Source organism: Argopecten irradians, chromosome 12, assembly GCF_041381155.1.
Source record: "Argopecten irradians isolate NY chromosome 12, Ai_NY, whole genome shotgun sequence".
NCBI lineage: Eukaryota > Metazoa > Mollusca > Bivalvia > Pectinida > Pectinidae > Argopecten > Argopecten irradians.
In genome coordinates this window covers 9,110,769-9,126,135 of record NC_091145.1, presented here as the reverse complement: position 1 = coordinate 9,126,135, position 15,367 = coordinate 9,110,769, and the positions used below count along the sequence as shown (strand labels likewise).

The 15,367-nt window shown below is 33.8% G+C and overlaps 1 protein-coding gene across 1 annotated transcript in view; it reads right to left on the bottom strand.

The window, feature by feature from the left end:
* The window catches only part of LOC138336639 (dedicator of cytokinesis protein 4-like), a 167,326-nt gene that overhangs the window by 105,204 nt on the left and 46,755 nt on the right, over nt 1-15,367 (bottom strand). Inside the window, exons 11-23 of the mRNA XM_069286164.1 lie at nt 14,770-14,838; nt 14,506-14,578; nt 13,860-13,978; nt 12,378-12,506; nt 9,764-9,888; nt 9,311-9,409; nt 8,961-9,024; nt 8,180-8,286; nt 6,250-6,424; nt 5,488-5,591; nt 4,804-4,896; nt 4,469-4,569; nt 4,102-4,180 (exon numbers count right to left, since the gene is read on the bottom strand). Of these exons, the coding sequence (XP_069142265.1) occupies nt 4,102-4,180; nt 4,469-4,569; nt 4,804-4,896; nt 5,488-5,591; nt 6,250-6,424; nt 8,180-8,286; nt 8,961-9,024; nt 9,311-9,409; nt 9,764-9,888; nt 12,378-12,506; nt 13,860-13,978; nt 14,506-14,578; nt 14,770-14,838 (1,337 nt within the window). The remainder of the gene's footprint in view (nt 1-4,101; nt 4,181-4,468; nt 4,570-4,803; nt 4,897-5,487; nt 5,592-6,249; nt 6,425-8,179; nt 8,287-8,960; nt 9,025-9,310; nt 9,410-9,763; nt 9,889-12,377; nt 12,507-13,859; nt 13,979-14,505; nt 14,579-14,769; nt 14,839-15,367) is intronic.

The following is a 15,367-nucleotide window of genomic DNA, read 5'->3' as shown; positions in this document are numbered from 1 at the left end:
ACCAATTATTGTTCAAGTGATGAATATGATTTATGCTCTGTTGGCGGTGGAGCATCTTTAACATCAGATACATATATACATAATATATGTTTCTGTTAATATCTATGAAAATATGACAATAGAATCTATGAATGAAATTAAATTAAATTCACAATGATTTTATTTCAAGAATTTTAAAGATTTCCTTGATATATCTAAAATCTCTGGTATAAATCTCATTAGATTTTCAATAGATTGATACTAAAATCAAGCAAAATTCTTTGAAACTTATTTCACATGGAAGTAACTTTACCATTCAGTGATATCAAAGAAAAAATCCAAAAAGGAATTATCCAGTTTCAACTTAGTGTAACACTAATTTGATTAAAAGTTTGAAATAATATAAGCCTTTTGCCTGTTGAAAAGTGATATATTTCCACAAGGTCTTCCATATATGTCTGTTAAGTGACCTTATATACATATATAGTACATGTACATGTAACATCTGCGTTAATAACCTACCAAAGAGTAAGTGAATTTATGTCAAATATGATTTCCAAATTTTACTTGTACTTGACTGACCTTTTTAAGTTAACAGAACATACAATATATTTTGAAAGTTGCATTAGGATGCATCATTTATCATAATTATATAATTTTCCTGCTTTCTTATCCTAAGGTGGTATTTCTAGATCAGCGTGATGTTACATTATAATGTAAATGTACATGTACATTTGTATATCATTATAGCAAAAGAGCACCCAATAATTAAACTGTTGTCCGTTAACAGCGCAGTAAAATTATATATTTTTGTGCATGTTAGAAATAACATATAAATTTCTTTCCTATGGTTGAATTTCGGTCAAACATTGTTACTAGATACAAATTGGTATATGTACTATAATCTTTAAACAGAAAAAAATAGAAAACTGTTAATTTGGTATTCTGAGCACTAAAAGTTTGCAACATTTTGAGAATTACAAGACCTTCAACATATGGACTTGAAATAATTTTGCCAGTATTGCAACATTAACATCTATAATGTGTATTAAAATGAATATGGTTAAGACCCTAAGTAACAGTCTTCAATCTCATTTCATTTAGTATTTTTACATTATTAAGTGACTTCTAAAAATATTTTGTATCAAAAATACATATAGAGCATTAAACCCCAATGATATATTATTACCAATGTTTATAAAACATCATAATGTGTGTTTGTGTCGGCTTCAATAGATTACCAACTTAAACTATAATCAACAGGTCAAAATTTCCGACAATATTAATTTAAACTTTTGTGATATTGTTTTTTCCACTCATTTTCTAACCAAATACTTCACGGTGTACGTCTATGCGATAAGAGAAATCATGCGCAACTATGCACGGTCACAAGAAATGAAAGTTGGCTAAGAATGTAGCCCTACTGGAACTCCTATGTCAAAACAGAATACTGTTACATTAGAATATACACTGATCAAGAAACCTGTTTTTCTGATAAAATTGAGATATGATTTGTAAAAAAATATTTCACCTGGAACTCAAAATGCATCGTTCTTAATAATCCACATGTAGCTCCATATTAATTCACTGATTATCTTTGATTAATAATTTACGTTGTATATAATACGGAATATATTGAAGGAATTTTTATCCAAAACCCACCAATGTTACCTATGATACTGATTGAAATACAGGTAAATCTCAAGTGACTTTACAGGTGAAAATAAAGACAGCTTATATGAAACAGTATATAATTGCCTTCCTATTGTTTCCTAAAACAACACCTACCTGTTGTTGATAAATATGTTGGCGTTAAGAGAACACCCCTTTGTAAGACTGTGCCAGGTGGTAGAGATTAGTTCCGCTCGAGTGATCACACAATGCAAGTGAGAATCGGGAGTATGTTTATGTAAGTTTTTAATTACTAATCTTTGATGATTGTTGATAAAATATAACTCAGGATAATTGCTAAACATTTAACCGTTTTCTCCACGTTTGTTGTAGATTGAAACAGCTTTTTAAGTGCCGTTCTACGGAAGAATTATGAAAAAGAAATCGGCATTTTCATCGATCTACAAATGAAGTAGTCCAAAAAAATCTCACTTCGAGTTATACGAACATTTTATGTATGATTTTTGTCATTCGGACCAAAAATACTTCGTTAATTACGTAGTTTACTGAATACGTTATATATATTTATTAGAACGTCAAGCTCCTGTAGGCCTACATGTGATGAAAGTGGCTAAAATGTTTTTAGTGACAACCTCTATACGTGCTTTAATATGTATATATATATATAATTATCGATAGTTATGGATGTGGTAAATATTCATACCTTGTTAACTGCCGTAAGTTGGAAGATTACGCCAGCTTGGACATTTAGAAAATGTTCATCGTCTCTCACGCGCTATTTGATCAGTTTACAAAGTTTATCCTAAATTTTCTTAGAGTTGTCTTTCTTCCATTGTGGATTTACACGTACATGTGGCATAACGCAGCCGTGATAAACAAATCTCCATTTCGTCCTGAGATTTATTTGCTCCCGAACTAATATGATTCAAATTACAAAAATCATTATTGTAAAAATTTTGATGTTTGAGGTGAAACATTGATTTCATTTTTTCCGTTGCGGGATAATTGTCACTAGTAGGGCCAAAACGCGTGGGGCAAAGCGAAGCATTTTCGGGACGAAACGTCTTCATGCATTGTTAACAACATTTTCGGGACGGAAAGTCTAGATACATTGTAAACAATTCAAGTGAAAATTTTCCAACCTAAGATCATTTGGATAGTGTATATGGTAAGGATATGAAAGCAGTTATCTACTTCTCCTATTTCAACATTACAGATACGCTTATTTCAGTAACTTTCATATTCAAAATTTGCTATTTAAAATATCCGGTAAAATCAAAGTTGTTGAATACACTGCCTTTAGGAGCGCTAGTATCTGCGAGCAAGTTCTAAGCCAATCATATTGAGGAAATTGACTGAAAGAGAATTTTGCAACCACGATCACAATGGCGAGGTGATCCTCGCCAAAAACATATTAAAATACCTGAATTTAATTTTTTTATGCGTTTGAGATTGAACAAATGTGTCTTGAATACAAAATTGAAGGAAATCCTTGATTTTATTACGGTGTCCGTCAGACAAAATAGTATGCAAATGAAGCTGCGATGGATTGTGTTGTCGAAGTTTCGCGCATGCGCATTGTCACGCACTAAAAGTAAACAAAATGGGTGAACGAAAGTGTGTGAGATAAAGAAAAATATATCTGAATCGGCAACAAAGTGGAGGAAATTATAATGGATTCGGTAGCACCCTAGGATATCTATAGGGAATTAAATTCAGAGATGGCATGTACAATAGAAGAAACAGAAGCCACATCTCAAGTGGAACTTGCCCGATCTGTTGGGACTCGTGTAACGGCATTGCACGTGGTGAGTTAAATTTCAACACATATGCCAGCGCACAAGCAGCCGCAGACTAACTACATGTATTATTTGGTGTACAAAGCTAGCGAGCGTATGTAAGTAACATGAAGTGTTTTAGATTATGTGATATGTATAAACAGTCCATCGGACTTCGATTTGTTGTTGTTGTTTTTTAACTAAACATGCCGTGTCAAGACTGTCACTACTATCTGACATTTTGTTGCACGCTTCCGTTTGTTGATGCGGCCTCGTTTTGGAAAAAAATACGTCATGTTCTATGTAAAGCTTGACTTCACTCTATTTTTAGAGGTGTATTTTCCTGGTCAAGCTAGGCAACTGACCACCCATATTGTTAGCTGTATGCATTGAAAATGATCTGAAGATTATATCTATGTACAGGATAAATTTCAATTTCGTAGTCTTTATATTTTATTGGGCGAAACCTACCTTTAACATTTTTTTCAGAAACAAAGCTGGGATTTTATTTTAAAAGATACAAACAACGGGATTTGCATTGAAAATATCACATACTTTTGATGTATGAAGAATTGACATGCAGTCATGTTTTCTTCCGAATTTATTTCAAAATGGCAGAAAATCATAGTAGTAAAATTGCAATAAAATGTCGAGGTATGAGAGAAAAGTAATCTTTCATTATGTGGATATGAAAGAGTCTGATTAGCTTTACCTTTAGGCACAGTGACACAGGGAAGTCTCCGCCATTGTAGTACCTATGTATTCCCTCAGCAAAACACTTCAACACATCTCTGAAAACCGCAAAAATAACTTTTATATCAAGTTCTATAAATGAAACATAAACAAGGCACGACTCAACATCTTTGAAATAAGGACATAAATGTTCACAAAAGCAGTGGTAGATATATATATTATGTTGTATAATTTTTACCTGTGATGAAAGTATGCAAATAGAGGAATGAAAAGGGAAAGGGAGCAAGTGTTGCTAAAGAAATCCACATGGTCAGCGAGGGAACTAGTGACTCTGACAAAATGATGAATAATTTGAAGTAGAAGTTTAAATTTATACTTAGTCTTACCTGTGAACTACAGGTGAGGAGAATTGGTCCGACAGGTAATTTTCTAAGACAGGTAAGAATGTGACAAAGCGACTGTCCTTCAGTAAGTGTAGCACATAAACCTGTGGGTGGAAAATGAATCTTACTGAAGTTTTGTTTTTATTTATTTTTAAATAATCTATGATTATCCTTCAAGACGATAAGATTCCATCAACTAATGCAAGTAACTGGGTTTATTTATGATTTAAATAAAAAAAAATAAACAAAATCATCTTGTACTTTATTATGAAGTTGTTATTCATACATTTAGCTGAAAACAAATCATAAAATTGTGATAATGTATCATGATATCTTACCAGGACCTGGAACACCTTGGAGGCATTTGTGTCTTCATTGGAGCAGCTATCTGTCATGATCGCAAACAGGGAGTCAAGGACATCTGGAAGGAACTGGAAGTCAAGGTCAAGGTTAAATATATGATAATAATGAGTCAAGGACATCTGGAAGGAACTGGAAGCCAAGGTCAAGGTTAAATATATGATAATAATGAGTCAAGGATATTTGGAAGGAACTGGAAGCCAAGGTCAAGGTTAAATACATGATAATAGTGAGTCAAGGACATCTGGAAATAACTGGAAACCAAAGTCAACGTTAAGAACATGATTATAATGAGACATCTTGTGGTGGAAACTGGAGGCAAAGTAAATGTTATATACCAACTTGGAAGCACTTGAATTCTTGTGCACTATCGGGCAACAACAAAGCAGTTCTATGATGTACAGGCAAATCTTCAAGTGTAATTACTTACATTAATTTTAATGGAAAAACCATACTATTAGATAATTGCACAATCAGACCAGAAAGCAAGATCAACATATACATTAAACAGAAAGAAAAATATCTACTTTCACCAGTTGATTGATGAGGGTTTAACACTATGATTAATATCTTTGGTATTGTAAAGCCTAACATAGTATTTAAATGCGACCAATATCTCCATAAAACTGATAATATACAATGGTAGCCAAAGTATTACTCACCTTCATGATTTCCACTCCCTCTATCTTACTGAACTGTTCCAGTATTGTGGGCAGACGACGCTGGTTTTCTGGAAGTTTCCATTGGAGTAGGCCTAACAGATCACCTATAGCAACATAGACATTCTGATACTATACTTTGTTAATTCTAAGACAGTTTGTTTGAGCACATTTTGAGCTACAAACTCACTTATTTGAGTATATTTTGAGCTATAAACTCACTCGTTTGAGTACATTATACATGTACTATAAACTCCTTTGTTTGTGTATATTTTATACATCTTTGTTTGTGTATACTTTTATACAATAAACTCACTTTTTTGAGTATAGTTTATACTTCAAAACCATGTTGAGTACATTTTGAGCTATAAATTTTGTTTGAGTACATTTTGAGCTATAAACTCATTTGTTTTTGTCCATTTTGAGCTATAAACTCACTTGATTGAGTACATTTTGAGCTATAAACTCACTTGATTGAGTACATTTTGAGCTATAAACTCACTTGTTTTTGTCCATTTTGAGCTATAAACTCACTTGTTTTTGTCCATTTTGAGCTATAAACTGACTTGTTTGAGTACATTTTGAGCTATAAACTCACTTGTTTTTGTCCATTTTGAGCTATAAACTCACTTGTTTTTGTCCATTTTGAGCTATAAACTCACTTGATTGAGTACATTTTGAGCTATAAACTCACTTGTTTGTGTCCATTTTGAGCTATAAATTCACTTGATTGAGTACATTTTGAGCTATAAACTTTAAACTCACTTGTTTGAGTATATTTGGTTGAGCACAGCTGAGTCTTCACCGTGAGTTTCTCCTTTGCACTTCTCTTGTAGGCTAAGTTACTAGGGAACACAGACAACCTTGGATCTCCCGTGTCTTCGTACAGGTAAGGCAGTGTCCGGTATTTCTTAAATATCACCTTACTGATTTCTTCACACTAAGGACAAACAGAGAGTCACTTCAAGTCAAACAACCTGAATTTTGTGTTTTCACCTGATACTTAACACTTACATACATACCAGGTAGATATATGACTAAGGAAGTTTGTTTTTTGTAAACCTCAACATTTTTCACAATTTTAAAACTTTAATAAGTCAATAAAAAAGGACTGTGAAAATGAGTTGTTGTGAAGCTATCAAATTGTTAACAGTAAAAGTGTAATCTCAAAAATTCAAAAAACGAAATTTCAAAATGCAATTATATAAAAGGTTTCTTCTATTTTTTCAGTAAATTTTAATTCAATTTACAGCAAATTTGGAAATATGTCATCAAAATAACATATATATTTTAGTATATATAATGAGTATAAACAATATACAGTCAAACCTGTCTATAAAGATCACCCAGGAACCAAGAAAAATGGTCTTTATACACAGGGCATATTGTGTTAAGATTGACCATTGGGGCCCTGAAAAAATGGTCTCATTCAGCAGGTGGGATTTATACAGAGGTTAAGTCGCTAAGGCAGGTTTGACTGTACCGTAAGCAACATCATACCTGGTATATACAAAGATCATGTGATCCGTCTTGTACCACAACATACCTGGTATATACAAAGATCATGTGATCCGTCTTGTACCACAACATACCTGGTATATACAAAGATCATGTGATCCGTCTTGTACCACAACATACCTGGTATATACAAAGATCATGTGATCCGTCTTGTACCACAACATACCTGGTATATACAAAGATCATGTGATCCGTCTTGTACCACAACATACCTGGTATATACAAAGATCATGTGATCCGTCTTGTACCACAACATACCTGGTATATACAAAGATCATGTGATCCGTCTTGTACCACAACATACCTGGTATATACAAAGATCATGTGATCCGTCTTGTACCACAACATACCTGGTATATACAAAGATCATGTGATCCGTCTTGTACCACAACATACCTGGTATATACAAAGATCATGTGATCCGTCTTGTACCACAACATACCTGGTATATACAAAGATCATGTGATCCGTCTTGTACCACAACATACCTGGTATATACAAAGATCATGTGATCCGTCTTGTACCACAACATACCTGGTATATACAAAGATCATGTGATCCGTCTTGTACCACAACATTCCTGGTATATACAAAGATCATGTGATCCGTCTTGTACCACAACATACCTGGTATATACAAAGATCATGTGATCGTCTTGTACCACAACATACCTGGTATATACAAAGATCATGTGATCCGTCTTGTACCACAACATACCTGGTATATACAAAGATCATGTGATCCATTTTGTACCACAACATACCTGGTATATACAAAGATCATGTGATCCGTCTTGTACCACAACATACCTGGTATATACAAAGATCATGTGATCCATCTTGTACCACAACATACCTGGTATATACAAAGATCATGTGATCCGTCTTGTACCACAACATACCTGGTATATACAAAGATCATGTGATCCGTCTTGTACCACAACATTCCTGGTATATGCAAAGATCATGTGATCCGTCTGGTACCACAACATACCTGGTATATACAAAGATCATGTGATCCATCTTGTACCACAACATACCTGGCATATACAAAGATCATGTGATCCGTCTTGTACCACAACATACCTGGTATATACAAAGATCATGTGATCCGTCTTGTACCACAACATACTTGGTATATACAAAGATCATGTGATCCGTCTGGTACCACAACATACCTGGTATATACAAAGATCATGTGATCCGTCTTGTATTACGATGTCCTCATTATTTGTTACACACAAAAATGCAAACCCTACTAACTTCTTGTTCTCTCGTCCTCTGGCTGAAAGAAACAGTAAAACAAAATTATTCACAATATGGTATTATTTTGTGGATGTCCAGTTAGAAAATTTATTTCAAAATATTTTTTTTTAAATATGAATCGATTTTGTGGTGATCAAGCAAAACAGGTACACAATCTAAATGTATAACATAGAAAACTTGAACTCTATCGACTGTAAAGCAATTGCAAAATATCCCTACGTATTATTATCATACAAACTGAAAACAAGGGAAGTAACTCTGGTATTTTAAAATTTATATTCAATGCTATGAAGGAATGAGCCATGTTTTGAAACAATGTCATTATAATCAGATTATGCATCAGTGGCCTAAACTTGAACTCAATCATCGATTCTCAGTTACTGTTTGGTTTGATTCGTCAGTTTAAATTCCTATTAACAGCCAGGGTCATGGATGTGCCAGGTTTGTATGTGGAGGAATGCCAGAGTACCCTTAGCAAACCCACCGACCAGCAGCCAGTACCTGGCAATTGCCCCGCATGGGATTTGAACTGGTGACCCAGAGGTGGAGGGTTTGTGGTAATATGTCGGGGCATTTCGCATTAATCACTTGGCCACCATCGCCCCTCAGTTACTGAAATAAATTAATTCACCGCTATATAATATTTGTTTTTTAATTCATCGTCAAATAAAATTATAAAGTGTCTATACTTACTGGAGCAATGATAAATATCAAATCTAATTTGAGATTTTGGTAGCATTTCCATGGGAAGTGATAACTAAAACAGAAATGAAAACATATATAACTATCAATGATGAAATATGCTACACAGTCGTGGGGTCATTTCAAACCTTTGGAGATTACCAACTATATGGCCTTATCACAAACAAAGTTTCAAAAGTCAGTTCACCGATATTAAATCCCAGTAAATGTAAGAAAAATGTCATAAAAAGATGTTTTTCAGTTCCTAGAGTAGTTGTATTTCAGCATTAAAACAATTTAATTACAGATATTTACTTGTATACATCATATATACTCTGTAACTATTAGGTACACTGTCTTACCCGCACGGTTTCATTCCACTGCGGACTGTTGTCATGGTAATATATTGTCGAGTAAAAATTGGTTTGTGGTTTCTCCCCACACCCAAAGCTCATACAGTTCTGCAGAAAGACAAATAATGTTATGTTATTATATAATATATAAGAAGTAAAATTTTAATTCATACAAGTTTCCATATTAATCCATAAACAACCAAATAGTAAAATTCAAAATTTATTTTCTAACCCCTCTTAAATCTTTTCTAATTTGATACTCCAGCCATAAAATGGTGGGAAAGGCATAGAGTGGTTCCTTTGTCTCCAATACCATTGTGTAATGTTCAGATTTCAAATGGATGCATTTTTTTCATGTCTTTCCAACAATTCTTGTTTTTCTATCTCTAAACCATATATGATCAAGTGAAATTGTAAATCATGGAATTTTCCAAAATTTTAATTTTGAAGTTTTGTACATACCTTGATCTCTTCTCCATTAGAGGTAAGAGCAGTCACTACTATTTCCACGTTCTTCTCAGATTTTTTCCTCCCACGTTCATACTCCCCGCTAACCAAGGTCAGGTATATATCATTCCTTAATTGACCTAGACAAATAAATCACAGATGATACGTCGATGATATAAAGTATAAAATATAACATGATTTCATACAATAGGTAATTGTTTTTAAGATAAATTATTTCATAAATAAATAACGTCTCAACAGTCAAAACCTGCTCACAAGAGCATACCTATGTTATATGATAGGGTATAATTTAATGTGGATATGTGAAAATTCTTTATGAAGACCGCTTATCGAAAGAGCAAAGCAATATGTCATTTAACAATTCTACCACGGAAAATACAAAGTCGGGCTTCATTCAAGACAAGTTTAAATCCGACATGATGAACAGCAGAATGTATTTTTTTTTTTTTTAAATCTACTCCACCAAAATTAACTACATTTTATTGACAAAATAAACACAAATACAGCAGGATTGCCCAATTAAGTTAAAAATGACAAAGACTCAGGGAATCAATAAAAAAAAAAGAATCAATAAAAAAAAAAAAGTCTTAATCTTTTTGACTGATTCCATGGTCTTGTCTTTGATCTAGAAGAGTGTAAATGTGTATTCAATGGTGGACAAGTTAGTAGGGGGGGGGGGAATATGGTAAAATTTGATAAATAAAATACACAGCAATAGAATCAGGGTTCCCACTATTTATTTGGACCAGAATTCCAGGCTTTTTGGAGGACAATAAGTGAAATTCAAGCCATGTTTACACACTTTCAGATACCTTTCACAAGTTGTGTGATTATTTTTTATGAGTAATGCAACTTGAATGATGTTAACTGGACCTATTCCAACATAAAACCACTTTTATTATGAAAGAAAACAATGAATAAACTATATATTAACATTGGTTTGTTTGTGTAGCTTCATTCATGCCTTTCATAGTAAGAGTTCAATAAATAAGCTTATTGCTTATCGGACACAGTTTTATAAATTAAAGCAAGTAATAAATTTCAAGGCTTTTTCTAGGTATTTCAACAAATTTTCCTTGCTTCTCAAGGTTTTCCCAATTCTGATTTTTATTTCAATTTCCCCCACTTTTTCCAGTTTTCAAGGTTGCGTGGGAACCCTGTAGAATGGAGTTTTTGATCCTCAATTCATTGAAAAAGTATATACGTTAAAGTTTAAAACACAGACAAAACACAACATAAAAACAAGGCTAAAATACCAAATACAAGTGTACTGTGAAAGTAAAATTTTCTAAATCTCTAAAGATGTGTTTTAATTATTTCACACTATGGTAACTTGAAACTATCAGGCATGCATAGAATTTTACATAAATACCGGTACCAATATTTAACTTAACGACATCCGAGTCAGGAGAGACTTTTAAACATCCTGAAATGTGATCAGGGAGTGAAAGTGGGTTCAAGTGCTTGATAATAAAATTCTGTGATACCACTTCATCTTGTGTATAAATGATATATTACTTAAATAACTATAGTGAAACTAATCAGTCTATGCATATTACAAAGGGGAAGGTATCAATTGTAATGTCATTATTTCATGAGCGAAAAAATTACGTCAATTTTCTGAAAAAAATATGACGATATGCTCACAAAAACATGATGTAACCAATCAATACCTTCCAGCAAGGACAGATAACTCTGTAGTATGCAATGACGGAATATCAGAGATCAGCAAAACATGTCATAACTTTATCTCAAAAGCTTATGAATTGAACACCCATTCAAGATATTACACAGTGTAACAACTGTCTAAATTGATGTCGGGGCCAGCATATTTGTTCGGTATAAAAAGGCTTCCAGTTTATACAGGTTTTTATTACTACAATTAAGAAGGAAATGCTATACAATTATGCTGGAATACAAAGGGATCCGGAATAAACAATGGCCGTTTTTGACAGATTACACTGTGTATACCATTGGAAGTCAAAAACACCCTTACTATATCTACTTTTTAACACAAATTCTATAATAATAATAATCTCGTACAGATATTTGTAAGTGTAACAGCCGGTAAATCAAAAACAAAAAGTCTAATAACAACTTAAACCATACATTAATGAAGGTATTACAAAAAGAAAACCAGACTTGACAACAAAATTGGACTTGGATTCACAACATAATTTGTATACAGATGTCATCATGATTTCAAAGTAAAGCACAATACAACATATTCAAGGGAGATAACTGTGATCCAGCACCTACCATTGATAGTGGAATCCACATAGATAGCTAATATAGAAATGGTTCTGATTTACCACAGAGTGAAAATTCTACTTCTATACACAATGGTTACATCAAACAAAGTTATTCTTTTACCTAAACTTATATGTAAATGTGGCATTTTAAACAACCACTACCTCAATGAACACACATCTATGACAACGCACATCAATACACAGATTTTGATGTCAGTGTTTACAAGTAAATATATGACATTGTGAAATTTTTTTTTTATTTTATACTAATACATTCAATGTATAATTAAGTTACCTGTACTTTTACCTGAATTTCTTATGAGATTTTGCAGGTTTTACCTGAGTTAATTATTTACCTGGATTTATTATGAGATCTGTAAAACTGAGTTTCGGTATCACCGTCACGCCTTTTGTAAACAAAATGGCCTCTTCTGTCTTTATTGCCTGTAGGTCCCCTTGGAACATCTTAAATGATAAGGTAACACCTGCAAGAAAGAACAGATTAGAACTGTCTGAATAATGCATGAATATCCCTAATCCATATAAAACTCACCCTACATTTCATAAACCTGCACACAATTTTTTCAACAAATTGGAGACCAGGAATGGCTGCTAGTTTTTGTCCATTTGCAAAATGAATACACTTACTGTGATTGTTTTGTAATGCCAAACTGCATTAAACAGGCCATATTTCATCACAATAGGACAATATTTAAATTTCAACCAATCAGAAGCATCCATTTGCTAGCCACCTTCAATCAGAACTTTTTGTTCACAATAAGTATTGCCAGTGTATCATCCTGCCCACCAAGTTATCAGCCAATCAAAGACTAATGCAGCCATTAACTTATCCCCATTCTGTGACGTAAATTGACCTTTTCTTTCCCTCAGAAGACAAGTTGAAGCATGGTTACCTATATTGACTTTGTCTTTCCTTCAGAAGACAAGTTGAAGCATGGTTACCTAAATTGACTTTGCCTTTCTTTCAGAAGACAAGTTGAAGCATTGTTACCTAAATTGACTTTGTCTTTCCTTCAGAAGACAAGTTGAAGCATTGTTACCTAAATTGACTTTGTCTTTCCTTCAGAAGACAAGTTGAAGTATGGTTACCTAAATTGACTTTGTCTTTCCTTCCAGAAGACATGTTGAAGTATGGCTTCCTATATTGACTTTGTCTTCCCTCCAAAAGACAAGTTGAAGCATGGTTACCTAAATTTACTTTGTCTTTCCTTCAGAAGACAAGTTGAAGCATGGCTACCTATATTGACTTTGTCTTCCCTCCAGAAGACAAGTTGAAGCATGGCTACCTATATTGACTTTGTCTTCCCTCCAGAAGACAAATTGAAGTATGGTTACCTAAATGGACTTTGCCTTTCCTTCAGAAGACAAGTTGAAGCATGGCTACCTATATTGACTTTCTCTTCCCTCCAGAAGACAAGTTGAAGCATGGTTACCTAAATTGACTTTGTCTTTCCTTTAGAAGACAAGTTGAAGCATGGTTACCTAAATTAACTTAGTTGAAGCAAGGTTACCAAAATTGACTTTATCTTCCTTCTAGAAGACACGTTGAAGCATGGCTACTTATATTGACTTTGTCTTCCCTCCAGAAGACATGTTGAACCATGGCTATCTATATTGACATTGTCTTCCCTCCAGAAATCCCTCCAGAAGACAAGTTTAAGCATGGTTGCCTTAATTTACTCTGTCATTCCTCCAGAAGACTTGTTGAAGCATGGCTACCTATATTGACTTTGTATTCCCTCTAGAAGACAAATTTAAGCATGGTTACCTAAATTGACTTTGTCTTTCCTTCAGAAGACAAGTTGAAGCATGGTTACCTAAATTAACTTTGTCTTCCTTGAAGCTGCTCCCAAGTCGGCTGCCACTCTTCTCCTGTAGGGCCTTCTTTATCAGAATCTCATGCTGGTCAGGGAAGGTGTTCTCGGCGTCCACACAACTGGGGAAAAACAGTAACACAATAAATACCAATAAATTATCTTATAATGAGATGACAAGGTCAAAATCCCAATATTTACAACATATGACTTCCTAAAAAAAGGTCAAGGTCATCTGTCAACAATGTGAAATAGATGACATCGCAATGAAAGTTCAAGGTCACATTCTCAACAATTTACATCACATCAACCTCAAAAGCATATAAACTGGTGGCCAGATATTCCATGTACTCTAGATATCTTGGTTATTTGGGATCTGCTAAATACCTTAAAAGAATATTTGAATTTCAAGACTTTGACTGAACTAACAAGTTTCTTTTGAATAATGCTGGAAACCCTGAAATCAAGCAACCTACAGTCTGAAATTAGGTCCTATTACTTCTTGTATGTTGAGGATAAGTTACTCACAGATTTTACTATTAGCATACAGGGCTTTTAAGAATAAATATTTAAAGTGAAAAGTTATATGACAGCACGCTGAACCTTTAATAAACATCACCAAAAACAACAAAGAGAAATATAGCAGTACCTTGTAACCTTCATCATGGTCTCGTATTCCTTTTCTGTGGACGCCATGTGTTTCACCTCCTCCACCTTCATCACTGTAATAAATATCTCACAATGTTTAAAGTTTCCCCTGCAGTTGACATGAAAACAATAACCGTATTGTCTGAAAATAACAATTAGCAATATATTTTTTTTTCTGAAAACTAACAATAACCAATCAATTTTCTATTGTTTGAAAAGAACAATAGCCAATACTTCTATTAAATAAAGACACTCCTGTACCTACCTCCGACTCCAAACGGTCGTCTATACGTCCGACCCACACCTCTCTGTTGGGCAGCAGCTAACATCTTACCTGTGGGAGGAAAAGATTCAAATGTTAATTACGTTAACTTCTATAAGAGATAGCTATAGGGTCATAAGGGTAAAATTTGCCATAGGTCCCAAAGAAAACCTTACAAGTTCCTGGACACTGACCCATGTTAAAGACTCAAAATCCCCAATGACCATTGGCAGGTGCCTCCATGAATCATATTAGTATCTTATAGAAATATTAAAATATTGACTGGATATAACGGATATTATTGTACTTCATGTTATTACAGTGATGGTGATTAGTTGAAATACATCACATGACGGGGAAATAAAACTTCGTATTTCCTTTGGGGGAAAGAAATATATCGCTCTGGGGTGCGTGGCCCATGGTGACCCATCTGTAACATGGAGTCATCTCCCCTTCTTATTGTACAACAATGACGTACGAAGGGTTAAGCAACAATTTATACTTTTTGCAAATTTAAGTAATATTTACCCTCAGAGTAGCGAATCGCAAGTTTTCATTATAATAAACATTTCATGTCCATGGTGACAGTGTGATATGGCAA